General features: G+C 48.2%; 1 protein-coding gene across 6 annotated transcripts in view; it reads right to left on the bottom strand.

Moving 5' to 3' along the window:
• Positions 1-6,437: 6,437 nt before the first annotated feature.
• Positions 6,438-17,955, bottom strand: part of SRCAP (Snf2 related CREBBP activator protein) — a 28,512-nt gene continuing 16,994 nt past the window's right edge. For all 6 annotated transcript variants that reach the window (XM_072976847.2, XM_078377105.1, XM_072976848.2 and 3 more), the window contains exons 23-34: positions 17,264-17,494; positions 16,472-16,798; positions 15,874-16,112; positions 15,395-15,759; positions 14,982-15,184; positions 14,658-14,827; positions 13,933-14,129; positions 13,478-13,592; positions 12,613-12,741; positions 12,328-12,510; positions 11,987-12,070; positions 6,438-11,590 (exon numbers count right to left, since the gene is read on the bottom strand). In XM_072976847.2, coding sequence (XP_072832948.2) covers positions 7,715-11,590; positions 11,987-12,070; positions 12,328-12,510; positions 12,613-12,741; positions 13,478-13,592; positions 13,933-14,129; positions 14,658-14,827; positions 14,982-15,184; positions 15,395-15,759; positions 15,874-16,112; positions 16,472-16,798; positions 17,264-17,494 — 6,119 coding nt within the window. In that variant the 3' untranslated portion in view covers positions 6,438-7,714. The remainder of the gene's footprint in view (positions 11,591-11,986; positions 12,071-12,327; positions 12,511-12,612; positions 12,742-13,477; positions 13,593-13,932; positions 14,130-14,657; positions 14,828-14,981; positions 15,185-15,394; positions 15,760-15,873; positions 16,113-16,471; positions 16,799-17,263; positions 17,495-17,955) is intronic.

The raw sequence follows: 17,955 nt of genomic DNA, 5'->3' as shown, positions 1-17,955 counted from the left end.
AGCAAAAGGTCAGCAAAGATGCGCAGAGCAATCCTGAGTGAAGAAAGAAACAAGCACGTGCAATGCAGGGTGGTATTATTTATTTTCCTGACAGAGTAAGGTTGGGCTTTCTTAATTGTTCCCCTCTTGCTTCAGGTGGGAGATCCATGCTGGGTCCCTCTCAGTGGAGAGAACACACCACCCAACATTGTGGGGCTTTGTAGCAGCCATTTTTCCCCATGGATATTAACATTGTGGGGGGCTCAGCCATGAACTGCCCCCAGCAGTTCCTTTTTGAGGTGGAGAGCAGTTAGCAGGACACCTTCATTACACCCAAAGCCTCTCCAGATGGGTGGGTTGGTGACGCTTTGTAGCTCTTGGTTTTATAATTCATCAATACAAACGTTTCTCTTTCTTTGTTATTTTACTTGAAAATAAGAAAAAAATGGAGTTTAATGTCAATTAGGGAAATACGAAAATTATCTTGTATAAATCACAAGCCCTTCTACCAGTTCTTCACATAACTAGCATTACTAAGTGGAATCCTTGTTATTTGTCTTCTGGAATTGTTCTTACAGAACAGCATGCTGTCTTGTTACTGATTAATCAACATGATTTAACTTTATCTTCAGGAGGTAGTTTCGACTACCTCCATCTCTGAATGTCAGGCATAACTGGTGGTGTGTTTGTTGCCAAAATGGTGACAAACTCACACAGGAGAGTCATTAACAGGCTTGGTGCAGTCCTGGTGTTTGCAGAAATACAGTACAAAAAAAAATCTTTGCTTACTGATCACTTGCAGGGAGAATTCCTATGACATGTCATATTTCTTCCTGCAACCTCTATTTGAGCTTATGGGTGGGTACGACCATGTTATGAGTAATTTGGTGAGGAAGGCCAGATTACTCATGTTTGAACTTGCTTATGGGTTCAAATGTAGGTTGCAGAGAAAATGTGAAATGTCACAGAAATCATCCCTTTACGGATCACTATGTGAGTGGAATATAAAGCTTGGTTGGAGATGTTGGGGGGGGGGGGATAGGGCAAAATGGAGCAGCTTCTAGAACTCCAAAAGCTGCCACACACTAACATACCTCTGTCCCCTGGAAGGCTCTACCTGTTGTTCCACCCTCCAAAAATACTTTCTAATTTTCTTTTCTGATAAAGTATCCTCATACTCTCTACTGGCCAATTATTATTATTATTTTTAAGTGTAGAAAACATTAGGAGGGGCATGGGAGATCAGGGCTGAAGAGAAGGCCAGAGCATAGCAAACACATCTCCCACACCCCTATAAAGCGCCAAACCATTTTCTAAGCCCTTTCTAAGATCTGGGGCAGCGGAAGTAGTCTGCAGGGCTATACTTCTCCTCCCCCCCAAGAATAGTATCTGCTGGAGGAGAGAGCATGGCTGAGCCAACGGACTGGCACACTGAACAGGAGGCACCTAACATTCCTGCATTTTGTTGCAGGCAACACTGGATTAAGGGATGCTGAGACCCAGAGATACATTAAATCGAAGAGACCCCTCAGCACAGCTTCTCCCAGAAGTGTACTTTGTGAAACTTCAAAATATTGAGCCACAAACTAGCATGTTTAGGTAAAGGTAAAGGTTCCCCTTGACAATTTGTCCAGTCGTGTCTGACTCTAGGGGGTGGTGCTCATCCCCCTTTCCAAGCCATAGAGCTAGCGTTTGTACGAAGACAATCTTCTGTGGTCACGTGGCCAGCGCGACTAGACACGGAATGCCGTTACCTTCCCACCGTTGTGGTACCTATTTATCTACTTGCATTTTGCATGCTTTTGAACTGCTAGGTTGGCGGGAGCTGGGACAAACGACGGAGTCTCAGTCCGTTGCATGGATTCGATCTTACGACTGCTGGTCTTGTGACCTTGCAGCACAGAGGCTTCTGCGGTTTAACCTGCAGCGCCACCACGTCCAATGTATAAGCTAAACACGCTTATACACAAGCATGTTTAGCTTGTGTATAAATCTGGCACTGGGGGCAGGTTGTGAATGTCTAAAAGCAGCCTTTTTCAAAGCTCTTACTCTCAAAGGTCTTTTGCTGTTGGCATTTGCTAGGAAAACCTTGTACTTTCGAGGGGATGGTGGCCCCTCTTTGAGGCTCTACTTGTACAGGAAGATAGTTGTGCTGGTGGCCCATATTTTCACAGAACACCCACCCGCCAATAGCCCTGCAGTGGCCCATAACAGAGGAAATCCTGTTCATGGTGGTGCCCAGTTTTATAGGGTCTCTTGTCTCTCATCACTGCTCTTTTGTGCCAAGGAACCCCTGATAGATTTCCACAGACCTCCATCCTCACTTCCACCCCTAGCATCTTTCCAACATTTTTTCTATAGCCACAGGGATCATAACATGACTGTTATTGTGTAGTATCGTAATTTAATAAAATATTCCCCACAAGTTTGTGGCATGACAATTCTGTCACAATTTTAAAGATATGGCCCTCCTTTTAAAATTCACAGATACATGTGGATTAAAGTTATGGTTACAACAGCAATGTCCAGGAATCGAGAGAGAGAGAGCAAGCCCACTGAATCAATGGAACATATAGAGATGATTCACCATATTCCCACTGATTCAATGGCCCTATTGCAGTTGCGACTTACTATTGGGTTTCAGACAATGTATTGTATAGAGTAGGCCAGTGGTTGCCAATCTTGGGAAACCCAAGTGTTCTTGGACTGAAACTTTCAGAAGCCTTTGCCACTAGCTGTGATGGCCAGGATTTCTAGGAGTTGCAGTCCAATAACACTTGTGTTAAGGTTGACAACCACTGCAGCTGATAGATATCAGGTGTAATGTAGTGGATAGAATGATGTACCAGGACTCAAGAGGCCTGGATCCAAATTCCAGTTCAGCTACTGGGGCAAAAGAACTAGTAAAATGTCTTAAATATGTCACTATGAAAACCCTACAAGAGTCACTATAATGCTGTTCCAACTTGATGGCACATAAGAGTAGGCCCATTGAATCAGTGGGGATTTTGTGAGTGTACTCTGCCAGAAGTTCCATTTATTCAAGGAGTTTACTCCAGTTGTGTCTTACTACTGTATTTCAACTGTGTGTTTTAATGATTTGATAAAACTGAATTCTATTCCTTAAAGTCCCACAGAAACTCTGTACTGGTTCCTGCTGAGCAAAGTGATTGCCTGTATAGCTATCCCTATAAAATGAAGAGAACAATCAGTGTGTAATTTAGCTACCAGCTGTAGCGGGGAAAGTCACAAGGTATCTTTGCATTCCCCGTCTGCCACTGAGAAGGTATGCAACACACCTAAAAAGCATATTTGTCTGGGTTTATTTAGCACGTGTAACACATGCACACACTCACTTTCTCTCTGGTCCTCTGGTAGACTAAAATGCAGGAAAAAGAGAACAGCAGAAGAGCTGAAATTATCTGGAGCAATATTCTAAACATGGTCTTTTGGCTCCAATACAAATGCTTGTAAATCAGACGACACTTGGGATTATTGTTTGAAAATTATAAAAAACACAACCAGGCTCACCTGGTCTGATCTATTCTGATCTATTTGGGGTTGGAAGAAGGAAAGCAGAGATATGAGATCCTCTATGTATCTTATCATCCCTCCCACCTATTTCAGCCACCCAATGATAGCAAGGTACATCTCACCTTGACTGCATAAATCAGCGCTAAGACTCCAATGCAAGAACAGCCACAGATGATGCTGGCGATGGCAAGGTTGCGGAACCTGTGCATCTTCAAAGGAGGCTGCTTGGCAGGGGGATCTGTCCTCGACGTGTCTGTGCTGATCATGACGGCAGTCTCTCCATCACGAGGAGGGCTCCCGATTCGAAGTTCCATCTCTTCTCCCATGACAAGCACAGCATAAAGTTGCTGAAGACGATTAAGGGTCTATCTTTTCCACTCCATTCTCTTAGTTTATGATTCAGGAGACAAACACAGCAAAAATTCTAGTCCACATTAATGTTTTTCTAGATTCAAAGCCAGAAGCCAGGTGTGAATCTAATCAGGGTTCAAAAGTTTCATAAATTTTCTGTATGAGAAAGCCACCTTTCTCTGCCTCGGTCTCCTCTGAGTAAAAGAATCAAGTAGCAGTGCTGTTGCCTCACGAGATGGTTACAAAAGCAAAAAAAGGCATAGCGAAAATGAGTATCGTTGGAAGTGAGGGCAATATTGTGTTTGAGAGCGTGTGTGGTCAAATCTCAGTTCCCTGGACTCTTCATTAAGCTCAACTCCAGTGGAAAAACCTCCGTAGCTTCTCTCCTGTCCCTCAGAATCTTTAGTTTTGATTTCTATTTTATCTCTGCCTACACACCTGACCCGAGAACTTGGCTTTTTTTTTCTCTTTGGGTTGGGTTTCACCGGATGAAGTCACAGTAGCTCCAAAGGTATGTAGGCTGCTCCTGCCGTTCAGCATGAGCTCATACTCTCGTTCCCACAATTTACATTGTGGAGTTGCCAATTAAATGTGTTGATAAGCTAAAATGTTGAGACGGCATAGCACAGAAAGTCAGGGAGGAGTTATAAATTGCTGGCTCTGAAGGTGGCAATTAACGGGAAGGTGAGGAATGTCACAAACCACAACTTCTGGCTGGTAGCTTCAGTCCAGGAAAGGCTTGAGAAGGACACAGGAGTGGGGTGAAGTGGATTGGACCCCCAATTTCCTTGACTTCTAGCTTTTATAAAAGGGCAGGCTTCTCCCACTATTATTTGACCACACTTGGAGATTGCTACAATCAGCTCTTTTACAAAATGAAAGGAGCTGCTTCTAAAATAAAACTTGTGTACGTATCACACATTTAGGCTAGAAGCAATGATATCCTCATGTTCTAAGCCAGTGGTTCTTAACCTTGGGTTACTCAGGTGTTTTTGGACTGCAACTCCCAGAAGCCTTCACCACCAGCTGTGCTGGCTGGGGTTTCTGGGAGTTGCAGTTCAAAAACACCTGAATAACCCAAGGTTAAGAACCACTGTTCTAAGCAGTCCTCAATTTGTATGCTATGGGTAACCTCATGCAAGTTCAGTGCATGTATATTTTACTTTGTGGCTTTATTTGCAAGACCAAGGCTCACAGGAGCCTGATAGGATTAGCCTCTTCACTGTTCTTAAACCCCTGTAATATAGATGTTTAGGCCAGGCAGTTTCACAATGTTAAAAATGAAGCACTATTAGACAACCTTCCTGATGCTTTGTGTATTTCAGAATTGAGCAGTGACCAGTAGGAACAGAAGGAATGCCCACCAGAGATTCAACAGGAAACCACCATTAGCCCAGAAAAGTCCAAATAAAGGTGCACAACTGCTACAGCAGAGAGGAATTAAAAGGCTCTCAACGACAGCGATCAGTTGGGAAACTGGTCTGCCCACATTCCTGTACTTAGTGGTAGCAGAAACACCTGGCAAAGCTCACAGCAAAAACATGAGTCAAATTGTTATTTGTAAGTTCCTCTTGGTATTTTTAAGGCATTGCAGGAGATTTTTTTTTTGGCCTACTGGACGGCACAATTCCAAGGTGACAAGCTTTTGATATCATGACTTGACTGAGCCGTACCCTCAAAGAAGGAATTGGTCCAGCTATGTATATACAAATGGCAGTCTGTGCTCAACTCAATTCTCCAGTAGATTAATGCCGCGTAAGGACCTTCTTCTTTCATTTTTTAACATGAAGGGACCAAGAAGCTTCTACTAAGGGTAAGTAGACACCCGCACACCCAAAAGCTCCTGTGACCCAAAACCATTTGTGATGCCCACTGGACTGACCGGGTTGCCCTACTTGCTCAAAATGGTGGTCCACTATTTGGTGATCTGCTAACAGCAATGAGCCTGCAGAGGAAGAAGGGTAAACCAAGAAACTTTCTTGCACTAGCTGAGTATTCTGAAATGAGGGCAGATGGGCATCTTGTGTTCCTCAGAGAATAAAATCAACAATGGAGGAGACACCCCCTCCAAATTCAACGCAACACATAAACCATGTACATCAGACATAGTCCGCTTGATTTACAAACCAGAAGAGTGTAGAATAGCAGTGGGAATAGTTCCTTGCCCCTCTCTGAAGACAAACCCTTGAGAAAACTTTCCCAGATTAAGATGTAAACCAGGTGTGGTATCCAACAGCCTCTTCTCAAGGGTCCAAACCAATCATGAAGTTCTGAGCCTTCCAAACTTTAGTTTAGAAGGTCAGGAACAGGCCACAAGTTTGAACTTTAATGATTTTCTATGCAACACTGCTGAACAAACGCTGACCACCAGGTGGGAGGTCAGGGCCAACTATGCACAGAAGCAAATGCAAAGCAGCCAGGCGAATTCGAGAATGAGAAGAGGCAGCCTGACTCCCAAGGCTCACGTATGTAATGCCAAGCCGTGGCTGGTGTTACGCGAGACCAAAAAGTTCATCTAATGGGAATGAGAACATACGTGGTTTAACTATCAATGATGACTCTACAGGCCCATATGGTGTGCTGTTGTGTTTTTTTTTGCTGTTTTTGTTGTTTTTTAACACTTTATTTCATAGCATTATTCTGAAGAAAGATTACATCGGTCTTCTGTACAAGTTCTGAACATGCTTCAGTAGGAAAGACAGCTCCGTGGGAACACCTCCCCCTCCACCCCAACTGCATCCCTCCCCAAAAACCAGAGAACCACTGCCACCCCCAAATCCCACAGCGGTGGGGGAGGGGAGGGAACATTGTGCTCCCCTATACAAAATAACCTTTGCATAGATTATGTTCAAAAGAACCTATTTTACAATGAGAGCTGTACACAGAGAGAAAAGGGAGGGGAGAGGGATCTGACCCAACTGGAGCCCACAGAGAGTCCTTGGAGCAGTGAGGCTGCAATGTACATCATTAAAAATCAGACAGTTTCTGGTGGTGCTGCAAAAGGGAGCGCATGGCCTTCTTGGGGTGGGCCATGCACCCCCATTTTGAGGGGGTCAGTTTTTTTGACCTCCTTGCACCTCAAGCGGGCCCTAAGCTAGTTAAAAGAATAAGCAAAGAGACAATCAAAAGGGAGAGCGCAGGAAAGGACCCAGTTATTTGGTCACTGTCATTTAAAAACCAACCCAAAACCATTAAAAAAGTAAGAGCTAATTGTGATATAAATCAGAAGAGTATCCACTGCAGATCTAGGGGCAGTGGGAACAGATAAAAGAAAGTAGAGACACCAGAGCCCCAAGATGTGAATTTTTTTAAAAAAGGACAAAAGCGCTCGATGAACACTAGGACTGAGGCTTCACAAAATGGCGGTGAAGTGGTGCGGCATTCAGGGATGACAGAACTGTTACGTTAACGGGTAGGACTATGGCAATACAAAAACTGCCATTCCCCTGCGCTCTGCTCCATGATCAGGAAGTAGCAGAATTCATTGAGAAAAGTACCGGCCCGATCACTTCCCCCAGTGATGGAGCAGCAGAGTGACAGGCCTGGAACTGCCGATATTTAGCTGGAGCAGGCCTTGCCACACCCTCGGAGGGAGAGCACCTGGGAATGGGCCATCATGCCTGCTGCCACGGCTGGACTCCTTTCAAGTAGACTCTATGTCAAGTCTGGAATGCAGGGAGCTGAGTGGGGGATAGCCGAGTCCCATCAGCTGCCCCCCCCATGTTAACAGCTGGAATAAGAGCGAGGGGAGGAGGGGACTAAATCTGCTTTATGGTTACGTACAGGGAAGAGACAACTCCGGGCTCTTCCCTGCAGAGCAGCGACCGCAGAACTTGTCGGGGTGTGGTCATCACGTCTTGGGTTTGCGGCCTCTGTTACTTAGTGAAGAGGTAACTGTGGCAGCCGGGGAGGCGGCAGTTGAGGGAGAGGGCAGGCCAGCGACTCCCCCGGCCGAAGTGGAAGCAGAAGCTGGGCCTGCCTTCCTGGTGGGGGCCGGGGAGGAAGCCGAGCGAGTGTTGTCGGCAGGTTTAGCAGCACTACGAAGGATGCGATCGGCCACGTTGGTCGGGTTGTGATGCCTCCTCCCCCTCCCTCTGCCACGTCCCTCTGATTCACAGCATTGGCGCTTGGGCTGTTGGGTCCCCTTGCTACTGTTCGACTCTGAGGAAGACCTGAGGGAGGACTCCGACTCCCCGCCCTCCTGCTCCAAGCTGGCCTGGGGAGCAGGGGACTTGCTGCTGTTGCTCACTTGGCTGCCTTCCAAGGAGCAGCGCCGCTTCCGCCGCTGGCTCTCCCACTCTAGGGGTGGGACGAGGCTGCCAGGCCGCAGACGGGTAGAGCGCGTCGGGGTGTCGCTGGACTGCTGTTCCCAAGTACTACTTTCCGCTGAGGAGAGACCCTCTGCAAGCACATCTTTTGGGGAAGCCTGAGTTAATCCCTCTGTACAGGAGTCCACCTTTTCTTCACGCTTCAGCAGGGCTAGTCTGGTGAGAGGGCGGGTATCCTCGCCCTCTGATGAACTCTGGTTGACACCAGGCAACGATGGCCCAAGTTCATCCTTTCTCCTTCGCCGCCTCCTCTTGCGGACAGGAGGAACCGGGGCCTTCTTTTCCAGGGTGCTTTCCTGCTCAGAGGCTGAGGCAGGAGGTGGTGCTGCCTCTAGATATGGAGAAGGGGAGTTCTTTGGGGGACGACCCCTCTTCCGTTTGGGTGGAGATTCTGCTGTTGTGAAAGCTTTGGGTGATGTATGTGGAACAGAGGCTGGAGAAGACGGTTCTTTCGCCTCTGGGGAAGTTTCAATTCCCGAGAGCGTTCTAGGGGAAGAAGACGGAGGTTCACATGCTTCTGTGGATGATTTGGAAAGCAGTTTGGGGGAAATGGGCAACAGTTCTTGTGCCTTAGGAGTCGATTTTGAGACTGATCTGGATTTGGGGGGTGTGGGTGCCCGGCTCTGTGCCTTTGGAGATGTTTTTGAGACAGAAGTTATTTTGGGATTCACCTCCAGCGATTCATGAACCTTAGATGCCGCTTCTACCATGGAAACGGGTGCAGGGGACTTCTGCACCTCTGGGGAGAGCTCTGTGATTGGAGGTTTTGCAGCTGAGACTTGTAGCATTTCAGAAGCAGAAGGTTTAGGAGATCTGATGGGGGACTCCCGTACCTTGGGGGGGCGGCCACGCCTTCGTTTCTCCACAGGGGAGTCATTCTCACTGCTCTCTGTTTTTGTCTTGGGAGACTTGTTCTTGGGGGTGGATGTTTGAGAAGCCTTCCCCTCTGAGGTCTTGCTATGGGGCTGAGTCTTCGCCACCTTATCGTCTGAGGTCTTGCTATGGGGCTGAGTCTTTGCCACCTTATCGTCTGAGGTCTTGCTATGGGGCTGAGTCTTCACCACCTTATCCTGTGAGGTCTTACTATGGGGCTGAGTCTTCGCCGCCTTCTCCTCTGAGGTCTTGCTGTGGGGCTGAGTCTCAGGCAACGTGGGTTCAGGTGCTTTGCCTTGAAGACTGGTCTCAAGGGTTGGCTCAAGGAGGGGCTGAAAGAAGCCTTGACTTGGCTGCTCAGGAGATTTGTTCTTGGGGGGACGGCCACGTTTGCGCTTGACAGGCTCCATGGAAGGGCTCAGAAGCCCCTCCCCTCTTGAACCCTCATCCTTTTCCTTGGCGGCTGCCCGGCTCTCCAGTTCAATTCTCCGACGGGCAGGCAAATCACGCAACAACGGCAACTCTTTTCCAGAGGGGGAGGTCTCTGATTCTGACACACTTGGAGCTGAGCTGTTGCTGGCACCTCCTGTAGCGCTGTTGGCAGCATCCAGCTTGCGCATGCGGTTACGCCGCCGCCGAATCAGCTCCTTTTCTTCCACCACTGTGACCAGGCGCCCCGGCAGCTTGCGCAAGACTTTGGCAGCAGGGCCATCTTGATCCTGACAGCTCTGACGGATCTGCACATCAGCACTCGTCCGACGGCGAGGTGCCTTGATTGGCGAGAGGCTCTCATCTGAAAAGAGCGCTCCTGGAGAGGTTACAGAGCCTGGCGAACTCTCCTGCAAGGCGACAGTCCCCGGACAGATGGCTGAAGTTTTGGTCTCTTTGTTTTGCTGATCATCCTCGTGAAGCTTTTTTTCCACCACTCCTTGACTGAGCTTGGGTGACTCGCTGAAGCTGTTGGCTTCACTGCTAGTTGCCTCTGGTGTCGGCAGTGCCATCTGTAGAGGTGAGATTTCCTCTCGCAAGTCTGAAACCGGGCAAAGCAAGTCTCCAGTTCTGGGAGGCTGCCCCACACCATTCTGTTCCTTAGCAAACGGAGGACTTTCCAGATGAAGGAGGGAGCTAGCAGCTGTCGTGGAGTGCTCTGGGGAAGCGAGTATTAGCATCTCCGTCTGGGGTTTTTTACTGTCTAACATGGATGCTGTGCCATCTGTTGCTTGTGGAAGAACGTCCTCTGAGCTTTTAAAAGCATCAAGCCCCTTCGCCAGCTTATCAACACAACCCAAGAGTGTTGCCTCCTGCATCACCTCCTCTTGCCTGTGTGCTAAACCTGAAGAGTTCAATAAGGCTTGTTCTGCACTCATCTCCATGTCTTCATCTGGCTTAGGCTGAGCCTCTTTTTGCTCAGTCAAAGCGATGCCTGCCTCACGTGCACCCTCCGGTTTGCTCTCACATGGTAGCTCCTGAGTAGCAACAAGGGGCACAGGGTTTGACACCTTCTCTTTTGGAGCTGGGATTCCCACATCAGGTGACGTCCCTGTATCCAATAATTTTGTGGTCATTAGTCCATCCTGGGTTGGTACTTGCACACTTGGGGCATTATTTGTAGTTTGAAGTTCAGGGGCCGATGAACTGAGCTGGGGAGTTTCTTCCTGTTCTTGTGAAACTGTACCAGCTTTTAATTTGAGTGCTTTCCCATCAACTACTTCTGTATGAAGCTGGAGGGCCTGTGCGTCCGATATTGTTGCCTCACACCTAGTTGAGCTGGACTGGAGATTAACCAAGGCAGAAGGTTTCTCAGGCCTCTGGGGGCCTCCCCTCAGGACCTTATCCAAACTGGAGTCTGTCGCTTGCCGGGGACTTTGCCGCAACGTATCACTAGCAATTTGGGCTTCTGTTTTAGGAGGGCTGCTTTTTATGACTCTGTCACCAGTAGCTCCTGGATCTGGCTTCTGTGGAGTGACTTGTGGCAACTTATCCCCCACAGAGGGGATCTCTGTCCTTTGGGGATTAGTTCTCAAAACCCTGTCACCAGAAGAAGGCGCCTCGGTTCTATGTGGGGCTATTTTCTGCACCCTCTCCCCAGCAGATGGGGATTTAGTCCACGCCTCCTCTCGGCGGGCCACAGTTCTCCGAGTATTTGGGAAAACCTGAGCAGACTTCTCCTCTCGTACTAATTCTCTGCGCACAGCAGCCCCTCGCGTATGCTGAGCCACTTGGGGCAGGCCGTCATCCTCCTCAGTAGTCACTGCCCGGGGATGTCGGAGATTGGGTAGCCTTGCTTGGGGGGACTCCACATCCCCACTACTTCCATCTCGTGGTGGGATGCGGATGCTCCGCAGCCTTTCGCTCATACGGGTGCCGGTTCTCTCCAAGGCCAAGCGGTTAGGTCCCCTAGCCTTTTTGCTCTTTTTGCTGGAGCCTTCTTCAATTAGATAGTTCTCATCCTCATCTTCTGGCAGCTTGAAAACCACTTCATCCTTAGCCTGATCGATGTCTTTCCGGGCAGCTTCTACTTGTTCCTGGGAACAACAGAGAAGCCGCTGAGCAAGCATTCAAAGAAGGCTTACCCTATGTTTTATAACTGACTCTAAAGAACAAACCTCTACTGTTTCCTTTCTGGACTGACTACTGAACATACCCATTTAAGCTATAACCGACCTAAACTCCTGGTTTACACATTTTTGGATATGGATGTCATCTCCATGAAAGGTTGCAAGTCCAGAAGGATGGGACTCACAACAGCCTGGAAGACAGTTGCTGTGCGGCTGTTCTTAAATAGTTGAGTCAGAATGAGGAGCTGACCAACTTCAAAGAAAAAAAAAAAAACAGCCAGAAAAAAACCCCACAAGAAATCCCTTCAGCCACCCTTGCCTGATGTTATGTAGGACAGCCTGAGAAAGGCGTGGGAAGTTTACCTCTGCCTGCTTTAACTCTTCCCGACTGATGTCCTCTAGAGATGCCTCCAGAAAGTTCATGGCATAGCGTTCTATCGGTGTGAGCTGCAAAGAGGAAAAAGAAGCTCAGGGAGATTGTTGAAGCAATGCTAAATCACACAATGTCTCAGGAGAAAATAATCAATGGTATTTAGACTAGGAAAAACATCTGCTTGGCACTTTGGAGCACAGTCATTCAGAGCAAGCAGTGCTTGATGAAACAGCACCTAAATTGAACTAGATAATGCAGGCTCACAGGCACTCACCATATAATGACAAAACACTGGCACTGACTTCCACTTCTGCACCAAAAGATCACCTACCTGTTCTACCAGTGAAGCAATCTCTTGCTCAGCCTTTGACATCTCCTCCTCCTCTTCCTTGCTGGGTCGATCGTCCACGTCCAAAGGGATGTTTTCATTGAACTCTGCTAGCTCAGCCACTTGCTCTGCCTTGGCCTTGGTTGCAGCCCGGATATCTTCTGGGTCCTCTGCCTTGCACAGTGCCTGTGGGCCAGACATACCGAGGCCCATAGGTCAGCGAGATCCCTTGTCAAAGGAGGGCCATCACTCTGCCTTCAGCAACAAAGCTGAGTGAAGGAAACTTACCTGTTCCAGAATCTGAGTCTGCTTGGTGGCCAAGGTGTCCTCTTCCTCCTCCTGTACAACAACTGGGGCCTCCCCTTCTTTCTTAGCTGGCTCATCAAGTGGCATGTCAAACAGCTCACGAATCGTTTGCTGAAAAACAGACACAGTGGGACATTAGGCAGTGAGCAGTTCATTTCTGGTCACACCCCTGAAGAAAATCCATCAGGCAGTGAATCAGTTTGTCTCTTCACAAAATTCTTTTGTGGCCTTTCTTGTCACAAAGCAACACTACTTCTCTGTAACAGCTCCTGAGAACACCCAGGGATGATATTGTCAGTGTTAAGACTTTCTCAGCAGTTTGTGCTTTATCACTAAACTCTTAGCACTAATGGTTGTTGTGATTTTTTTGGGCTCTTTGGCTGTGTTCTGAAGGTTGTTCTTCGTAATGTTTCACCAGTCTTTGTGGCTGGCATCTTCAGGGGACAGGAGTCAGAACTCTGTCTGTGCTCTGGTGCAATTCCAAACAAAACCACAACAATCACCAGATCTTGGCTGTGAAAGCCTTCGTGAATATATCTTAGCACTAAACTGAACAGAGTCCAGAACAGCATCCACTGCAAGGACAGCAGCTTTAATAATTTTGTTCAGTCTCTCACTGAGCTTGATATAACCCTTGGGAGGACTCCACAACATGTTTCTGACCCACAGAAAAACTGCTCTTGCCATATTGGAAGACTTCTGAACAAGCTTGAAGGCTTGAGATGGTTTCTCCAGAATCCTGAGAGGTGAGTGCAAAAAATCAATCCATTGCAGGGACCTTCCTCCCCCCGAAGGAAAAACACACTTCAGTACTCAGTCTCTACAGAAGTAAGATCTATACCATTACCTGCTTGAAATAGGCTGTAGTGAAGTTGCCTCCCTCAATTGCCATATCTCCCAGCATCCTCTTCTGATTGGCCTTCTTCAGAATATTTTCTTCCACTGTCCTTTCACTAATCAACCTAAAGGGACATCACAGGGTCAATCTACATGTTATTGTTTGTGCACAAAGTCTCGTATGTTACCCTGGAAACACAGTTCAAGTCCCCCTTAGAAAGTGTGGCCAGAAGCAGTATTAAGAGCTGTACTGCCTCTCAGAGCACATGCATTGGACATAAAAGGTTCTGGGTTTGATTTATTTATCTCCAGGTAGGACACGGCATGACCTCAGTCAAAATCCTGGAAAGCTGCTACTCGTCAGTGTATAACTCAGACTATACTGAGCTAGACAGACCAGTTATCTGATTTCACGTAAAGTAACTTCTTGCATCCTGCTCCAGTGGAACAGAAAACCCAGCTAACCTGTAGATGTGAACATCCCGTGTCTGCCCGATGCGGTGGCACCGATCTTGGGCTTGGGCATCCATGGTGGGATTCCAGTCACTGTCATAGAACACCACAGTATCAGCACCTGTCAAGTTCACTCCAACACCCCCGCTGCGAGTTGACAAGATGAAACAGAAGATGCGCTTGTCTGCATTGAAACGCTCCATGAGTGCCTGCCAGGGTCAGAGAAGAAACAGTGAGTCAGAAGGAGAAAGCAATTATGAAATCAAAGTGCTTGTCTTTTTTACCTCCTGGCTCTAGGAAGAAAAGACCAAGTTAGATCATCACTAGGATCCAGAACAGCCATTTAATGCAGCTCCCTCAAGTCTGTAACTCAAGAAGTCAACAGCCATCTCTAGAATTACACAATCTCTGCAGAAAGCTTTTGCATCAGAGAATAGAAATTCCCAGAATTTCTTTGCATATCCCTATAATGTTTTTCATTTGTCCATCTGACGGCACCCTTTACTCTTCTGACCAATGGCATGAAGCCTGTGTGTGTCTTCTTTTATTCTTTAATTTGAACAACGACTCGATTTCAGGGACTTTCACCATCATAATCTTAGAACTGCAGAGTGGAAGGGACCCTACAGAAAGAGTCCAGCCCCCTGTCAATGGGGAATCAAACTTCCAATCTAACTAAGAGCTACCTGAGAAAGCCCCTGGTGTCCTGCCATCCTGCAGTGGCTGCCATCACCTACCTGCCGTTGCTCGACACGGGTGCTACCATCCAGGCGCAAGTAGATATGGCCATGATAATTGAGAAACTGTTCCAGCACATCTAACATGCGAGTCATCTGAGTGAAGATGAGAACTCGGTGTGCTCCAGCTTTGAGCTGTCGCAGCAGAATATCCAAAGTCTGAAGCTTCCCTGCAGGTGAAAGGAAGATTTGAGGGAGACATTGGGGAAAAGGCAAAAAATCAGCAGCAGTTATGTGGCACGTATCGCTAAAGAGCCTTTACCAAAACCTTAGGTAAACCTGGTTTCCTGTTCATTTCAAACAGCCCCACCCCACAATACATACCACAGTCATACTGGATGAGACGGAGGTCTGGGAACTGAGTCCTCATGTTGCAAATGATACGATGCAGGCAGCTGGCATGGGGCGAAAGCTCCTGTCGCAGTGTCTCCTTGAAGACAGCCTGCTGGAGCAGGAGTGATGGGGGTGGATGAGAACTGTGCATGGTGATAGAGGGCGCCTCCACAGGAGGCATAACGAAAATGAACCTGCAGAAACAGAAGGAAGGGCTAAGGACCTCGAGGGAGACCCAGGATCCCTGCGAAGAACAAGGAGGCAGACATCCCACCAGGGCTTTTGGAACAGTTAAACTAGCGCTCCCAGGAACAGGGCGGAAAAGCAAAGCCCTTCCTTTCCTTTGCCACTCTTCTCTCCCCATTCCAAAAGGCTAAGCTCCAACAAAGAGAAAGCATTATTACCTCTCTATAATGTCTGTCAGTTCTTCAATTCGCTGCTGGGGTGTCAGGATACCTTGAGCCAAGGACTCAGCCCGTTGCCAGTAGGCCTCCAGGTGGTGGGGGTCCCTCTGCACTTGGGCTGCGTAGCAGTGGGTATAACCAGCTCCTCTTGAGACCTTTGGTTCTACTTTCTGGGCTGCTCCCGCTTGTTCCTCGTTTCCCTCCTCCTCCTCCCTCCAAGAAGGGGGAGCAGGGGGGAAAAGGGTACAAAAGCGGAGCACCTCAGTCCCATAAATGGGCACAAGGTTGCAGTGCTGCTCATTGAGGCGGAAAAGCCTGTCAAGGCGCTCCTCCTTCTGCTTTTTCCGCTTCTCTTCAAGTGATTCCTGCAGACCACAGAGGGGGAAATGTTAATAGCTCTGCATACGCTGTCCTTAGCCGCCATCCTCTTCTGTAATCCCAAGCAAAGGTTCCCACATGCCCCACTTGAGGCCACTCACCAGATAGAAGGGCGAGCGGGGTGGGGGAGGTGGTTGCCGTCGAGGCCTTGGAGCCAAAATGGAAGGGGGAGGCGGTGGTGTCGGTGTTGTGGAGCGCAGCATTAAGATCTCCGGTTCCTCCTTCGGCACTGGGCTGGAGGTGGCTTGGGGAGGCATAGCAGGGGAGGCACTGACAGCAACAGCAGAGACTGTGGCAGCTGGGGTGATCGCAAATGGAGCCACAGACGGAGGTGGAGAAGCTGTAACCACAGAAAAACACAAAACAGTAAATGTTAAGAGCTGTAGGTAAGCAAAGGCTCTTGGAGTTCTGATTACAAAATTCTCCAGAGACATTTAAGATTTAACACTTATGTTCTAGCACGCGCTTTCCTCAATAGCCACCTACTCCACCTGACTGATTTCTCCCTCAAAACTTTTTTTTATTTTGATGAAATAGGCTAAACATAAAGATCTCAGTGAAAACTGCTAAAAAAAATTAATGTAGTTTTTAGAAACACTAAAGCTGGCTCCTAAGCACTCAAAGTCACCTTCCAACCCTGGAACCCTCTCAAGAGACATAAACCGCCCGCCCGCTAGGGTGTCAAAAAACCCCACTTACCCAGCTGTTGCTCCATGCTGGGGCTCGGAGCCTGCACCATTCGCAGCATGGGTCTTACGAGAGCCTGAAGGGGAGCTGGTGTGGGTGCTCTCATGGGCACCACTGGTTGCGTGGGCAGCCTGACAGGTGGCACCGGATTCACAGGCAGTGGGGCTCGCTGTGCCATGAGGGCCGTTGGGAATCCAGGCAGAGTTGTGGCCGTTGTCGATGCGGTTGGGCGCAGAGGTGGCTGCTGCGGGCCAGTGGAGGGGGACACCAGTCCGTCTCGAGGGGCTTGGCGAACGACAATCTTCACCACTCCGGAACTGTTCACTGCTGAGGAGGGCACTGCGGAGGCAGCAATGAAGACAAGATAGTACATTGCGGCTATCTTACAGAATGGGGGCATTGCTAACATTACTCTTTGATGGTTAACTAATCCTGGCACAGAAGACAGAAGCGGACAGTTGAAGTTAAAAAGGTGGCAAAGCTAAAGCCATGGTTATTTAGGAAAAGCACTCCATAAACATTTTTTTTAAAGTTTCATTATTTAACATTAATGTCACCATGAATTACATACCTATTTACAAAAATCTAACATATGTACTACAGCGTAACAGAAATACAAGTCGAAGCAATAGGAAAAATAAACAGAATGGAGAATGACCAACAGCAGATGATGGAACAGCTGATACAGAAGAGAGGAAGAAAGGAAGGAAGTTTAGGATGGAGGTTTATTAACGTAGGCCCTCCATCTTCAAGATTACCTCCCTCCTTGAGAGATAAGAGCCAGAAATCCTGACAGTTACTGACCTTGGGTGGCAGCAATGGGGACACTGATGGTTGCCGTGGAGGCAACAGCCGCAGCGGCTGTGCTGGCCGCTGGCACAGGCAGGATGGTGGGGGCCTGGTGACCTGGCACAGCTTGCACACCAATAGGTGCCTGCCCAGCCTGCTGGGCCATGGCCTGGATCAAAGCCACTTGGGCGGGCTGGCTGATGATATGGTGCTGCCCCCCAGCAGACACCAGGTGAACTACATTCCCTAGAGAAAAAGGAGGAAGGGAAAAAGTGTTTCAGCTGCAGCAGGCGGCAAATGCTTCAAGGAGAAGTGTAAGCCCTCCTGCCGGAGGTCCCACCAAGGAAAGAGTGGCCCTCTTTGTCAGGCAAGGCTCGAGCGTTTTGTATATCCCTCGGGTCACCGGATGATTCACAGAGAAACACCAGGAGCTTAGAGGGAAGAGGTTGTATCCCATTGTACTTACTCCTCCCCCCCCCCGCAACAATTTGGGATTATCACAGTTCCACACATTAATCTGGTAAGGTTTTTATCCTGCCTGTGGCTCTGCAGCTGTGACTGTTCAGTCCTGTTCCACACAGGACTCAGGTACCATGACAGGGGAAGGTATTATCTATTTCATGACCAATTAATTCACTTCAGATAGCGTTTAGGAGGCTGAATATTCTCTAGTATGAACTTTGGAGAACAGATTAGCTAGAATCATC

This window comes from Pogona vitticeps, chromosome 6 (genome assembly GCF_051106095.1).
Source record: "Pogona vitticeps strain Pit_001003342236 chromosome 6, PviZW2.1, whole genome shotgun sequence".
Taxonomy (NCBI): Eukaryota; Metazoa; Chordata; class Lepidosauria; order Squamata; family Agamidae; genus Pogona; species Pogona vitticeps.
Note: the sequence above shows the minus strand (reverse complement) of the source record. Positions and strands in the feature narration are given on the sequence as shown.